The 14,100-nt window shown below is 32.0% G+C and overlaps 2 protein-coding genes across 3 annotated transcripts; one reads left to right on the forward strand and one right to left on the reverse strand.

Moving 5' to 3' along the window:
- The first annotated feature begins 6,280 nt into the window (after window positions 1-6,280).
- Window positions 6,281-6,934, forward strand: LOC118033058 (pathogenesis-related genes transcriptional activator PTI5-like). The gene has a single exon (XM_035037901.2). It carries the CDS (start codon window positions 6,281-6,283, stop codon window positions 6,932-6,934), a length of 654 nt encoding a protein of 217 aa, XP_034893792.1.
- A 3,385-nt stretch (window positions 6,935-10,319) lies between these two features.
- Window positions 10,320-13,194, reverse strand: LOC118033059 (ethylene-response factor C3). Of its 2 annotated transcripts, none has more exons than XM_035037902.2 (2): window positions 12,145-13,194; window positions 10,320-11,324 (listed from the first exon to the last, which is right to left on the reverse strand). In XM_035037902.2, the coding sequence occupies exon 2, from the start codon at window positions 11,314-11,316 to the stop codon at window positions 10,486-10,488; it is 831 nt and encodes a 276-aa protein (XP_034893793.1). In that variant the 5' UTR covers window positions 11,317-11,324; window positions 12,145-13,194; the 3' UTR covers window positions 10,320-10,485. The 2 variants fall into 2 exon arrangements, with proteins under 2 accessions (XP_034893793.1, XP_073264647.1); XM_073408546.1 differs by lacking the exon at window positions 12,145-13,194 and adding an exon at window positions 11,714-11,815.
- Between the last annotated feature and the right edge of the window lie 906 nt (window positions 13,195-14,100).

A 14,100-nucleotide genomic window follows, 5' to 3' on the forward strand; every position in this document is an offset into this window, starting at 1 on the left:
TTCTCCCCAAACCTGACACAAGTAACATGGGACCGTATGGATTCAATGTAATGAAGTTAGATCATCACATGTCCCTCTCCTCTCTCTCTCTCTCTCTCTCTCTATATATATATATATATATATATATATATATATATATATCTGCTATCTCTGTCTATCATCTTGGTTTGGGGCTGACAGGTAAGAAGTGAGCAGAAAGTGTGGAAAGAAACTGAAGTTTTACTTGTGTACGGGTGGTGTAGTTGTTTTCGTCACCTTTGCTCTAATTCACTTCCTTAGCAAACGTGCGTACGAGTGTTAAATAAATAAGGTGAAATAGGAGCAGGTGTGCCATGCCCTCGGTCTCTTTCGTAGCAGTCCCAAGGGGATCTTCTGCTCTCCTGCGCACACACGTAATATTTATTGATTTTGTTTCTAATTTCATGTCACCTTTTCCTTTCTAATCATTTTTTCTTTTCTGTTCCCGTTTATAAGTCAGCAGGACAACGGTGAAAATTATTAACTCTCTGAAGGTACCCTCTTTTGTCGTGGGGGGTTTTGGTGCGTGAACAATTGTGGAATGATTATTCGAATTTTTTTTATTTTTTTTATATCAATGAATTTAAAAGATTTTAGTAGAATAATATCATTTTAAAAAAATATATATTTTACTTTGTTGTGCTTCTAAAACAAAAATTACTAAATATTATTATTCATAAATATGATAAAATAGTTATTGCACTTTAAAAAAGCATAATAAAATAATTATTTTAATTTAAAAAACAGCATTTAAACATATTACTTATGAAGAGTGACAACTATGAAGAGTGACATTTATGAATTTAAATGTCCCCCAGATAAAATAAACACAGACGCAACAAACCCCCTTCTCTATCCAAACCAACACCCTTAACCTTTATTAGATAAGGACTATATACAGAGGATAAGATATTTGCAAAGATGCATCATATGATTACAAATAAGAAATATTTAGTTTGTTACATGAATATTACACGTTCAAGTTATTACTTTGAATCTTAAACAAGTTCCTTCATCTAGATAAATGCAATACGAGCAATATACTTGAATGGATTTAAAATATCACATAAGTAATCAAATCTTTTTATAATTAATGTATGTTAAACATTAAGTTTAATTTATTGATCTTGTAATTTAATATTAATATTTTGTTAATATTAAATTGGCTTCATGTTATAAATAACATGAAGCAGCGCTAAAAAATATTAATTTAATATTTTTTTAATAAAAAACATTTAAAAACAATATCCAATTTAATTTAATATTTGTTCAAAACCACGTGATGTTAAACAAACTGCTTGCCGACATTCAATTTCATATTTGGATTTTAGATCTTCATTCGTGGTTGACTATAAAATAAAATACTAAAGTTAAGAAGTCGGAGGTATCGGCCACCACTTGGATCCTAGAAGCAAATATACAGCAAAACCCATGTACTGTATTATCATTATTATTTTTTTTATTTTCTTTGACAATATAGTCGGAGACCAAGCTGGGCCAAACATTTTTCTTGAACTTTGAGAATGGTTTATTAGGCTCGTGATTTTTGAAAAAGGGCATGCCTAGATTACTCTCTCTGAATTAGAGAATTTTGAACCGCACACCCAGTTAGCCAGATGAACAAGTCATTATTTTTTTTATTTCTTATTTTTCTGAAACATAAACAGTATATTTAAGAAATTGATTATATACGTACCCTCATGAAGAAAATGTCAAGACTTATAGCCATGGAAGTATTTTTTTTTATTATTCTTAAGTATTGAGAAATCTCTTGATTTCTTCGGTTTTAAAGAAGGCCCTGCCTTGTTTAGAGAGATATAGCCATTATAGACTAGCTCGTCCATAAGGCTATGATCAGACCAGGCCATGCGGTCTAGCCATCCCGACCTATGGCAGGGAAGGCCGGGCCTTGGAGACTTGGTCTGACAAAATCATAGCCCAAGTAGGCCTACGATTATCGAAGGTCATTTAGCTAGCACAAGGCTATTTCTGTTATTAAGAATTAAGAAGTTGCTACTTAAAATTAAGAGAGCATGCCAGGTGAAAAAATTGCCTAGCATCGGAAAATCTATGCAGGATCATGTGAGGGCTCATTTTGTTCAAATTATGATGTCCACGTTTATTCTCAAAAAAAAAAAAAAAAAAAAAAAAAGGGGGGGGGGGCAGAGAGTTAGGCACATGTTCCCTTCTTGGATGGAAATTCTATTGTGGAGTTTAATTATTGTGATTAATTAGGGCTAACTCTGTTTTTCTTTTTTAGATTAAAGAAAAAGTTTTGTTTGATTAGTTTTTTATTAGAACACACTCAATTATATTATTACATGAAAGAGGTTGCAAAAAAAAAAAGAGTAAGAAATTGGCATAGAATTAGTATGCTTTTGCTTTGCTTTTTTCTTTTCTTTCTTTTCTTTTTTCTTCTATTTTTTTCAATCAATTTTTTTCAATTTATTTTTTTTATTGAGTTATCATACTTTCATGACATGAATCACAGGTTTAAAAAGTTAACTCGATTAACTTAATTTTTTTAAGTAATTGTTTTTTAATTATCCAGGAATAATCACATTCAATTATAATTCTCTTCCCTATACATTTTTCTCTAATAGATGATAGTTCAAATGCTTTAATCATTGCAATCAGCTATGCTTCATTGCAATCTTTAATCACTATTGGCATAAAAAACATATATTGGACCACATCCTTATGATCTCGAAGATCACCCCTAATACTAGTATTACCAAGTTTTCAGTGGAAGATCACTCACATTCCATTTTAGTCGTTGGGCTCATAGTAAAACTTAGCAATAAGCAGAATTTCACACATGATACAATTCTGCATTTAAAATTAGGCATTAAATATCTTTTTTTTTAATGTTTCCTTAGATTACTTGTTTGAAAAAAAAAATTCTAAAATAACAAGAAATGTTATATCTCACTTGCAATATTGTAATTTTATGGATTTTAATTACATGGTATCTTATGTCAATGTTAGAAGGAGGTCCCTCCTCAAGAAAAATAATATATTATTTAAAGAAAACTCTAAAGGACATGGCCATTTTATTATAGTCATAAATAGATTACCATGAATTGCTACAGGAAATAACTATTTTGTCTTAACACTCACGGAAAAACATTTGAGGGATGAAATCATCTTTTCATAAAGATTTAGTTGTCATTGTTGGTTTTTATTGGTCAGATTAGGCTTTTCAAACAAAAAAAATAAATAGTAAAGATACTGTACTACTTTTAAAAGAAAGGCAAAAAATAGCTTGCACCGAAAGGTTTTTTTTTGTTATTTTGTATTTGGTTGCACATTGTAATTACTCCAAAATCCTTATAGCCAAAATTGTTTAGGCTACCATAGAAGGGTTTTTCTGTAAATTTATTTTTAATATATAGTATAATTACTTTTATGCTCTTGTGTTTAAAATTTTATAAGATGCCATCTAAGATCTTTTTAGACTTTTTATCATGGTTTTTGTATTAAAAACAATGTGAATGAGGGTTAGTTTGGGTTTTTTCTTTGAGGTATAAAATGGGAAAAAACAAAAAAGAAATGCCAGACATCTTGGTAGAATGCATCTACACATAGTTTATCATGGCCTCACTAACCATCTACATCCAAAACAGAACTCATAACCCAAACCTCCATCCTTAATAGCCTTTTTTCAAACCAGATCTATTATCGAGCAACCACCAACAAAACACCCCTCTCTTGATCGTTATTAATAGTAGTAAACCCAGACAAGTAATGAGAACTTAGGATGAAGAAAAATCAATAAAAGATATAAATAATATGGAATATGATGTGTAATGGAGAAGGAGATCACTAGGGATAAATTTGAAGATGTTGGAGAAGTTAAAACGAGGATTATGAATTTTTGGTATAAAATTTATAATAACAATGAAATAAAAAATGAATTTTGATGTGGAAAAGAAAATGATGAAAGTTGAAATAGAGACACAAATTTGTTATGGTAACATAGAGTGGATTTGGTGAAAATATAGTACAAAAAAATGTTGGTCTAAACCACAGTTACAAATCGATAATGTTACTGTGAAACTGTAATAAGTCCGATAATGAAATACATTTGATATATTCGAATTGTTAGTTGTTTTCAAGTGAAGGTAGATTTTTTCTAGCCTATTTAAATATCTTTTAAACCTTTAAGAAGGCCGGCTTCATTAGCATTACTTTTAGAGAATAAGATTGTAAATTTAGAGCTTACATTTATAATTTTTTTACCCATCAAAACTTCTATGTTGTTGAAAATATAGCTTCTTCCTATATCATATCTCCAATTAAACAAACAAAAACATTTGATATGAATTATTTACATCTATTATGAATAACAATATCAAAAATAAAAAAATAAAAAGAAAATTCAAAATTTAATCAGTTTTTATAAATATTTCTAAAATGCAAATGTCTGATATTTTTTTTTCATTGAGTTAAGTGAAGACCAATCAACTTTATTTTAATGAAACTAATAATTAACACTTATTTTTTTAAAGAATCACCTCATCTAATTAACCTCTTTTAATTAACTCCTAAAACAATGGGTATATATTTTTACCCTATAATTTTTATTTTTAAAAAAAAAAAACAAGGCAAAGAAAAGGAAAAGAGGATGAGAGAAATTGATCAGGGAAAAAAAGCATTTATAATGAAAAAAATACCAAATTGAGAATGATCAACATATATGAAAGGACTATTTAACTTTTTTATATACTATAAGGACTAATTAACTAGTTTTAATAAAGTACATGGACTAAGTTATAAGTAACTTGTTTCCATGTCCTTTTTTTTTTTCTCATAATAACATTATTTTCTATTGAACCAAATAAGAAAGAATCGTGTAGGTGTCAGAGTCGCTGCTTCTCACATTCAAACCATAGTTTTTAGACTTGGTCGGTCCAAGATCTGGAGTCCAGGTTTTGACCAGATCACTAGGTTGTTCAGGTTAATTTTTTTAAAAAATATCAAAACGATATCATTTTAGTAAAAAAAAAACAAAACAAAAATCAACGAGTTGCAACCGGGTTTTTTACCAGGTCTTGCCGGGTCAACCGAGTCACACCGTGTTTTCCTTTCTTTATTTTTTTCAACCCGGCCTGGTTCTAACTTCAAATCAGTTGGATTTCAAATCGACCTGCCAGATCGAGCCGGTTTCAAAACTATAATTAAAACCCTGTAAACATTTGGTCTTTGTAGGACCCTCTCTTTTTTTTTTTTTATCAAAAATCTTACTTTATTTCTTAAATAAATTAAAGACCCTTCTTTTTTTATAAAAATAAAAATAAAAAATTCTTCCTTCTTCCCATAATGGATTCAATCACAAAGGAGTCGTGGCATGACCCGGAGACCCTTTGAAAAGTCAAACTAGATAAAGATTGAGACGATGGTTTCAAGAGACACAACCACTCAAGTATTTACCATTGTGATAAGCTGACAAGGATTGTCATCTAGAACGGTCTCTCCTCACGATGTCACCAGCCAATCGAATCCAAGCTGCTACACTTTACTTTACAAGGAACTTTGGAGTATCATATACCATATTCTTATATGCTATTTTTCTTAATTATGAGGTAAATTCTTCAAGATTTTCATTTAAGAAAAATATACTAAAATAAATTTGACATGGTTGCACCGCGTAAATAAACAATGCCTTAATATATATAACATTATGGTAACTTTTGCGATCATTTTGGATTTATGAAAATATATTTAAAAAATATTTTTAGTTATAGTTTAAAAGGTAGATTTTAAAAAATATATATTTAATTAAATTAACTATGAAATAAAGTTTTTGCATGTAAAATAAGTAAAAAAACAAGTCTTTATATATATAAAAAAAAAACATGTTATTTTAGTTTTGACATAACTAAAATTTGAAATACAATTACGTATAAAGTCAGGTACAAAAGCACCCACTAAATGGATGTATTCTTCCCATGGACCTGTGATTTTTCCATAGGAAAGGCAATTTCCATTAAGAATACAAGAAGATACATGTCTTTTGAAACTCTTATTAGCTGTCGTCTACCTTTCAACCAAGAATGACGCTTCTCATCGTATGTCACTATAAAATTTGGTTGGTGACACCAACACTTTCCCATTGGTGTTCATGGCTTTTTAGCTGCACGATCCAATAGGTTTCATCAAGAACCTGTTCAGAGCTGTTCTCGGTGTGGCTTCCTCTTGCTTTCTTGATGACTAAAAGAAATTCCAAAGACCCCACAAAACCTATGACTCGCCCAATACCATGTTTAAGTACCAAGTCTGGAGCCCCATTTTTACAATCTTGAAGCTTCCTCCAAAATCCCACAGAATCCCCCTAGTTCCCAGCAAAAAGCAGATATCAGCCATGGTATTAACCTCACAGAGCCATGATCTCCCTTTGAATGAGAATGACTCGCAAGACATGGTCATATACCATATGATCAATGAGATCAGTGCCCCAAGTAGCAGTACAAATAATACGCTTCCAAGAAGCCAGATCAACACCCCAGGCATGCTCCCACCAGCTAGGACAGCCGTAGCAAAGAAGCGCTACAGAGGCGTGAGGCGTCGGCCATGGGGCAAATATGCAGCCGAAATTCGCGACTCCAGACGACGCGGGGCCCGTATATGGCTAGGCACGTTCGAAACGGCAGAGGAGGCTGCCCTGGCTTATGATAGGGCGGCTTTTAACATGCGCGGCTCCAAGGCCCTCCTTAATTTTCCAGCTGAAGCGGCTGCTGCGGCTTCATCAGCTCAAAACTTTCAGCCAGTTTTGAGCTCAACGTGGTCAAGTAAAAATGCTTTGGATACAAGTTTCAGCTGTAGGACAACATCAATTGCAGCATCGCAACCTGAATCACAGAGTAGCAAAAGTGGGGAGCCGCGTCATAAGGGGTCTGACATCGTAGAGAATTAATTTGTAGATTTTGCTCAAATTTGTCGAGCAAAAAATTTGTTGTTGTTGGACTCTGCTATGATCATCATTTGCATATGAGAAGAGGTCAGTTGGTATAGTTTGTAGACTGCGTCAAATGCATAATGCAAGTGTATCAATGAAGTGTTATTCTGTAACAAATCTGTTCTGAGATATGAAGTTGTGCTTAAAAATTGAATTTGATCATAAGCACTGTGTGTGTATGATGATGATGATGATGATGATGATGATTGGAAAGGAAAACTTCAAGAATTATTAGATGCCTGACTCAATGTCGTTTAAATATTAATTCATGTGGATGGCCTCATGGTCAGTACTTTTTCAAACAAAAATAACATAGCTTCAAAAGTTTTTTTTTTTTTTTAATATTATTTGGGGTGAGCAAATCTATTGCAAAATCCATTTTTTATCATATTGTCTTAACAGAGTTTTATAAAAATTTAATCTTTAAAATTTTAAAAAATATATTTTAATATATTTTTATAAAAAATAATTATAAAAACAAAATCATTAAAAAAAAATTAATTAGTTGATATGAATCGGATTTTCAAATCAACATGATCTCTTGAGCAATGAGAAATTTTAGTGATGATGGCCAAGGTGGTATTTTACACATGATTTAAGGAGTATTTGAGATAACATGTATTGTTTTTTAAAATATTTTTTTTATTAAAATAATTTTTTATTTTAAAAAACAACCATTATTATAATACTAAACACTATTTTTATTTATTTTTAAAATTATATTTTTATTATAAATATATTAAAATAATTTAAAAAATTAAAAAAAAAATTACCGCAGCCACAATCTTGATGAGGTGCTGAGGCTGGCCCGAGAGAGTATCTTCGGCGGCGAAGTCGTGTGGGTGCGAGAGAAGGTCTTCGTTATTCCCTTGCTCTCGTCATTTCCACTTCGGGCTCCGTTCAATATTCCATAGTCATAGTAATTGGAACATTGAACTCGAGAGGTTTTGAAAAGGCAAAGTGATCGTGGAATATTGCCTAAATTCTCCGAGCAAGAAAATTAGGTTCATGTCACCCAACCAAACTTCAAAATCGCTTGTCTCCCTGCCCAAGAACTTGGTTGGTGCACAAGCATCGTACGTTCATGCACTGCATTGGCTAATTGTTGATAAAATTTGACCTAAATTGCTGTCATTACTTGTCTAATTTGAATCTTCCTTCTCTTCTATTTATGCCCACCTACTCTTCAACTCAGGTTAACTATCAAAATCTCGACGTCGGCATCAGTATGACTGTTTTCTTCTTCTTCTTCTTCTTCCTTTTGGCCAGTAAGCCTCCAGCCGCCGGCACCCTGAAAGCAATCAACTTTGAACAGGTCAAGCTCAGGTTATAACAGGGATGAAAAGTATACTTTCCAGTAAATGAAAAGTAGAAAAGCACTTCCTTAATGGTTTTTTTAATGTCGTAGTAACTAACATGTGATTTCACCATCATCATTTTTCTTACCTTGAACCTTGAACTCATCTTTTCCTCCTCTGCTTTTGTAGGATGACAACCACTAAGCTTAACATATGTAATATATTGCTTGATTTTTTTTATAGTACTGCTTCGTGTAAATGTGTTATGCTACAACTACAAGCTGGATTTTAAATTAATTTTGAAGATAAGAAAAAAAAAAAAAAGTAAATGTGTTTTCTAGTATCAAAAAGTTTTTACATTAAGAACTTGAAACATGATGATGGTGCTAAATAAAATACATTAAAAAAAAGATATGAACTTATAAATAATAATAAAAGAGTTGTCAATATTAATTACAAATTAAAGTGAAAAGTTGATCTTCTTTATGAGTACGGAATAAATACACACACAAATATTTATTTGAGTTCGTCTCGTAAGGAACCTTTTAGATTATTTTTTATTTAATTATTTGAAAATTAAAATGGATATTCATAAAAAAAAATGATTTAAATTTTGAAGGAAAATGTATTTTCTAGTTAAAGTTCTCTTTTCTTATTCATGATTTTCTTTTGGTTTTTACATAAACATATTTTTTTCAATTAGTAATATGGTTTATTGAATAAAAATTAAATAGAAATAAAATAAATATTCACAAACATTATAACTAAAATGATTTCTAATAACCTGATATAGATCTTATGACTAGAAAATTAAAGTTTAAGTTCTTTAACTCTAAAAAACCTAAATTTTGGCCTTTTTAATCCAAAAACATTAAAAAAAAAATTATATTAACCTCAAAAACCTCATTTCTAACCACAATCAAATCAAACAAATCAAAAAACTTGACTCTCTCATGCATCATTAAAGGTGAGAATAACTTCTATTGAGTTTTCTTTGAAAGATGAATCCATGAACACAAAAATTGTAGTTATTGGTGGATGAAATTTGGTTATTCAAGAGCTAGCTCTCTTATATTTTTTATACAACTTTGTCTCTTCTCTCTCAATATTTAGGGATTAAAACAAAAAAAAAAAATTATGATTTAATTATAAAAAGCTTAAAGAACTGGGACCACATATTAAAAAATTAAAATTTAAGGGATCAAATTTAACTTTTCACACATTTTAAATAGTGTAAATGAGAAAATGCTTTTTTTTTTTTTTAATGTTCACTTTGATCATAGTTCTTTGAAAAAAAAAATTATGAATAACCTAAAATTCAATTTTGCAAAAACATTATTCAATTTAACATCAAAGTATTGCACCTCACATTGGATACATGAAAGCATGAAAATTAAAGTAGATTATAATATACAATATCATTCCAACATAACTTGCAATGATTAAATTAAAAAGAAAGAAGTTTGATGACCAAAATGTAAAAAATAAAATTTTTAAGGACTAAATTGAAAATTAAATATGAATAGTGGAGCGAATAGGTAAATGTGAGAGGAAAAATAATAGAAATAGAGTAAAACAATAATTTGTTGTAGTTCTTAATAAATTTTGTTCTTAAGAATATCTAAAATCCTATTTCACAAAATTGTTAATCAACTTAATATTACAATACTGCACTACACCGTGCATTAATTACGTAATAACATGCAAATTAAAGTAGTTTATAATATTTAAAATGGTTTCATAATTACTTGTAAAGATAAAATTAAAAATAAAAATCAAGAATCAGGAAGGAAAAAATTAGTTATAAACAATAGGAAGAACTTACAAAATATTAAAGGAGAGGAACAACCCAATAAAAAATTTGAATTTATTTGGCAATAGCCGCCCATTTACTAAAAATTGTTTTTTTATATATTTTAAAATTATTTTGATGTTTTAATATCAAAAATATATTTTTAAAAATATAAAAAAATATATTTTAATACATTAAAAAAAACACTTTAAACGTACCAAGCTAACACAATAAAAAAACACTAATTAGAATATACAGAAAAGAAGATAATAATGATTTTTTTGGAAGAAAAGGAACATTTTACTAGACATACAAGACCTGACTACAAATAAAATTCCTCACCGCCTTTGAATTCCTACATTGACAGCACTCCCTATGCCTAATAAAGTATTGTGTGAGAAGTAAAAATAATATATTATCTAGAAAGAGGAAAGCAAACTGTCCAGGTAGTCACTCCCCAGGTCCTGAAATTCCACCACATCATTCGCATACAGTTCTTCTTCGCGAGCCCTTCTCTTGGGTCCAGGCTGTTCCATCGTTGTCGACTCACTTTTCACCTCCCAATCTCTTGAAGCCCTTTTTCTATGGATAACTGAAACGTTGTCGCTGCTTCCCGGAAACGTGCAAGAAGTGTCGTTCCCCTGAGAATTTGTGGTGGCCAAAACATTGGAGTCGTTTTTGGAGCGGTCAGTGCACATAGCCTTAGCAACTGTTTCAAGTGGGAAGTTTAGGTATGTCTTGGGGCCTCTGATTCTCAAAGCAGCCTTGTCGTAAGCCAAAGCTGCTGCTTCAGCTGTCTCGAAAGTCCCAAGCCAAACTCGAGCTCCTTTCCTCGACGAGTCCCTTATCTCTGCCGCATACTTTCCCCAAGGCCGCCTCCTTACTCCCCGGTAATGCCTGGTGGTCACTTTCTCTACTTTCACGGCACTCGCTTTGGAGCTTAGGCTGCTGGGGGCTTTGTTTTCTGCACTATCATTGCAAGTATCGTTAATTTCAGGAATGATTCCGTCAAGAAGCTCCTCCCAGGTCTCTGCCCCCATCGAGATCCACCTGCCTAGACTCGGTAGCCTTTGTAGAGCCTCCATCGACTCATCTCTCCGATCAAGACTAGGCAATTCCTGCCATGATTTAGACACCTCTTGTTCACTCTTACTGGTTCCTCTGTCTCCTCTATCTTCTCCTATGTAGCTTGCCCAAACATTCTCTAAAATTCCTTCAGATGCTGCTCGATGATCACTTTGTATAGTCATGTTGTCATCTACATAAAAAAGAATTGGCTAGTTGATTTCACACAAACAATAAAAAGGGAGGTGGACGGAGAGTGTTATATATATATATATATATATATATATGAGCACACGCGTAATCTGTTAATTAACAGCTAAGCTATGCTTATCCTACAACATTGATGGGATTTTAATCCACTTGGAAACTTGTGCTTTAATCCATTTAACATCTAAAGTCATGGAGGATATTGGGATTTAAACACTAATTAAGAAAGAGGTGATATGTGTATTTTAAGGCTTCTCTGTTGACTTGTGTACACGTTCTAATCATTTGCAGGGATTTATCTACGTGTGTGCTGTGCATATTTTACTGGAAATTCTTCCTGTAGCTCACGATTAAATTACATGAGAGACATGGAACCTGAGGAATTGAAAGCTGGAAAAGGAGAATCTGCTGAGTTTTATATTGCTCTTGCTCTGGTGTGATTTTGCATTGTTATCCCCATGTGTTACCACTTTCCTTATATTGAAGTACAGTCACACACAGATACAGATAAAGCTACCCTAATTAGAAAATAACTTTCAATTTCCAAAATAAATATTCAATTTTAGACTCTTAAGTACTCTTATAGTTAATCTTTCCTAGGTCTAAAAATTCTTGATGTACCTATACTGGCCATTCTTATCCCAGGTGCAGAGTACTGAATGACTTCAGGTGAATGTGGCAGGAGTTCAAGCATGATACATCAAATGATGAGTCATTCTATTGAATCCTTTGACAAATTCAAGTTGCTGAATCTTGAAGAGTGACAGTTGTGGATTTTCAAAAAAGTGAGAGAAGAGGGTATAAACCTTGATGCTTAGTTTGCTTTGCAGATACTTTTTGTTACTATCTAGCTGTAAGGCATTCAAGAGACCATGTTCCCATTGAGATGGCTGGTTTAAAAGCTTAAAGATCCTTTCCAAACATTCCTTTTCAGTCGTTTCGGATCTTGAATATTCTGTATCACTTACCATCATTATTGAACACACTAAGAAGCAATTCCATGTGCCAGATGCTTTAAGTACTGAACTAAAGGATTCTATATAGAACCCGTTCTGTTGTGAGCTCTTCGAGGTGTTCGAACCCGCAAAAACCCTCCAAACTAATCCTCAGAGTAACGCTTTCTCCGAGACGAAGGTGTTGGGCTCGAGCCCTGTCCTTCTGTCAAGGAGATTTGGTTAAGAAACCTGCAGACCAGGAGGACCTTGAATACAGTTATGGATACCAAATCCAAAAGCTTAATCTATCAGAGCACGGATTCATCCATGAACACCTTACAAGCCCCTTTTACCTTTAACCAAGAGTGAATTATAAACTCGTTATGGTCTAGTCATTGGGTTTGAAAAAACCAGCCCCCCTCTAAAACCCCTACAGCATCAGCAGTTGCATCATTTTTGCGGTCAATTCTCGGTGATCAGGGGTTGTGAACTTGATTAATAATAATAAAAAAAAATAGATCCACACGAATGGAACATGGAAATTCAAACCCAAAAGGGAGGTATGTCTAAGCTTGTGATAGAAGCAGCAATAAATTGTACAAATGCGGCTATCTGAATTCAATGGATTGGAGAGAGATGACTTGTTATATTCGATGCCGGAAACCTACAATATCGAAGTTGTGCTCTAGACTCCGCCGCATCAGGATGCTGTAGTGTGCTCGATCAATTTAAAAAATCAACTCCTTTTGCTTCCTCCATTGCCCACCTCAGAGAAAACGGTGTCCCAATGGGTCCCACACGTTTATTGGGTCCCAGTACGAATTCCTTCCTACTTTGTTCTTTTATATATCTTTTATCTGGAACCACTGGCTGAGAGTTCATTCTGAAGAAAGAGATGAAGACCTTTGATTTCTCTTCCAAGTTATCTCTCTCGAAAAAGTTGTGGATTCAGCTGGAATTGGGTGAGTATTGGGCGTGGTATGATTCCACAGAATAGAAGCCTCCTATCTTTTCTGTCTAACGGGCTTTTATTATCTGCAACGACTAAATAATGAAACTCAAGCAACCTCTTAGGCCCGGTAGTCATATGGTTGGTACAATAGGGTTCCTTGGCTGCCCGGCACAATTAATAATGATTTAGAGGCGCTTTTTTTTTTTCTGTTTTAAAAATATTTAAAAAAAAATTGAAATTTTTTTGGTTTTTTGTTTTCTTTTTAAATTAATTATTTCTTATTTTTTTTACATCTTTTTTATGTGCTAATGTTAAAAATAATTTTTTAAAAATAAAAAAAATATATTTTTAATGTATTTCAGAGTAAAGAAAACTTTGAAAAGTAACCGCTATTATATTTTTAAATAATTTTTTTTTTATTATTTTTATATTTTCAAAATTTATTTAAAATTTTATTTGTTTTTGTATTTTCAGAGTTGATTACTCACATGAATAAAAACATGAATTTGTGATCAAATAAACAAACTTCAAGAGTCATTACACTGACTAAGAGAGTTAAAATCGAAAGGGACAACATGTGCTATTCTCAAACATTCCGACACGCACCCAACCTGCAATATTCATTTATTAAATTTTTTGATCAACTATCATTTGTTCATATTAACAAACTTTAACGGCTAGATAATACAAAATTTATATATACCCTTGTTTTTTTAACACCTCTGCTTGTAATCCAAGTAAGAAGAGGTGAGTTATCCCAGATTGATCCATCAAAATCCACAAACTAAGTCATTAGATTGGGAAAATAATCCAATAAAAAAAATACACAGTACTTTTTTTATATAAAAGAACCAATATCGAATGATATGAAATAA

The sequence above is a fragment of the Populus alba genome, chromosome 4 (genome assembly GCF_005239225.2).
Source record: "Populus alba chromosome 4, ASM523922v2, whole genome shotgun sequence".
In the NCBI taxonomy this organism is placed as follows: domain Eukaryota; kingdom Viridiplantae; phylum Streptophyta; class Magnoliopsida; order Malpighiales; family Salicaceae; genus Populus; species Populus alba.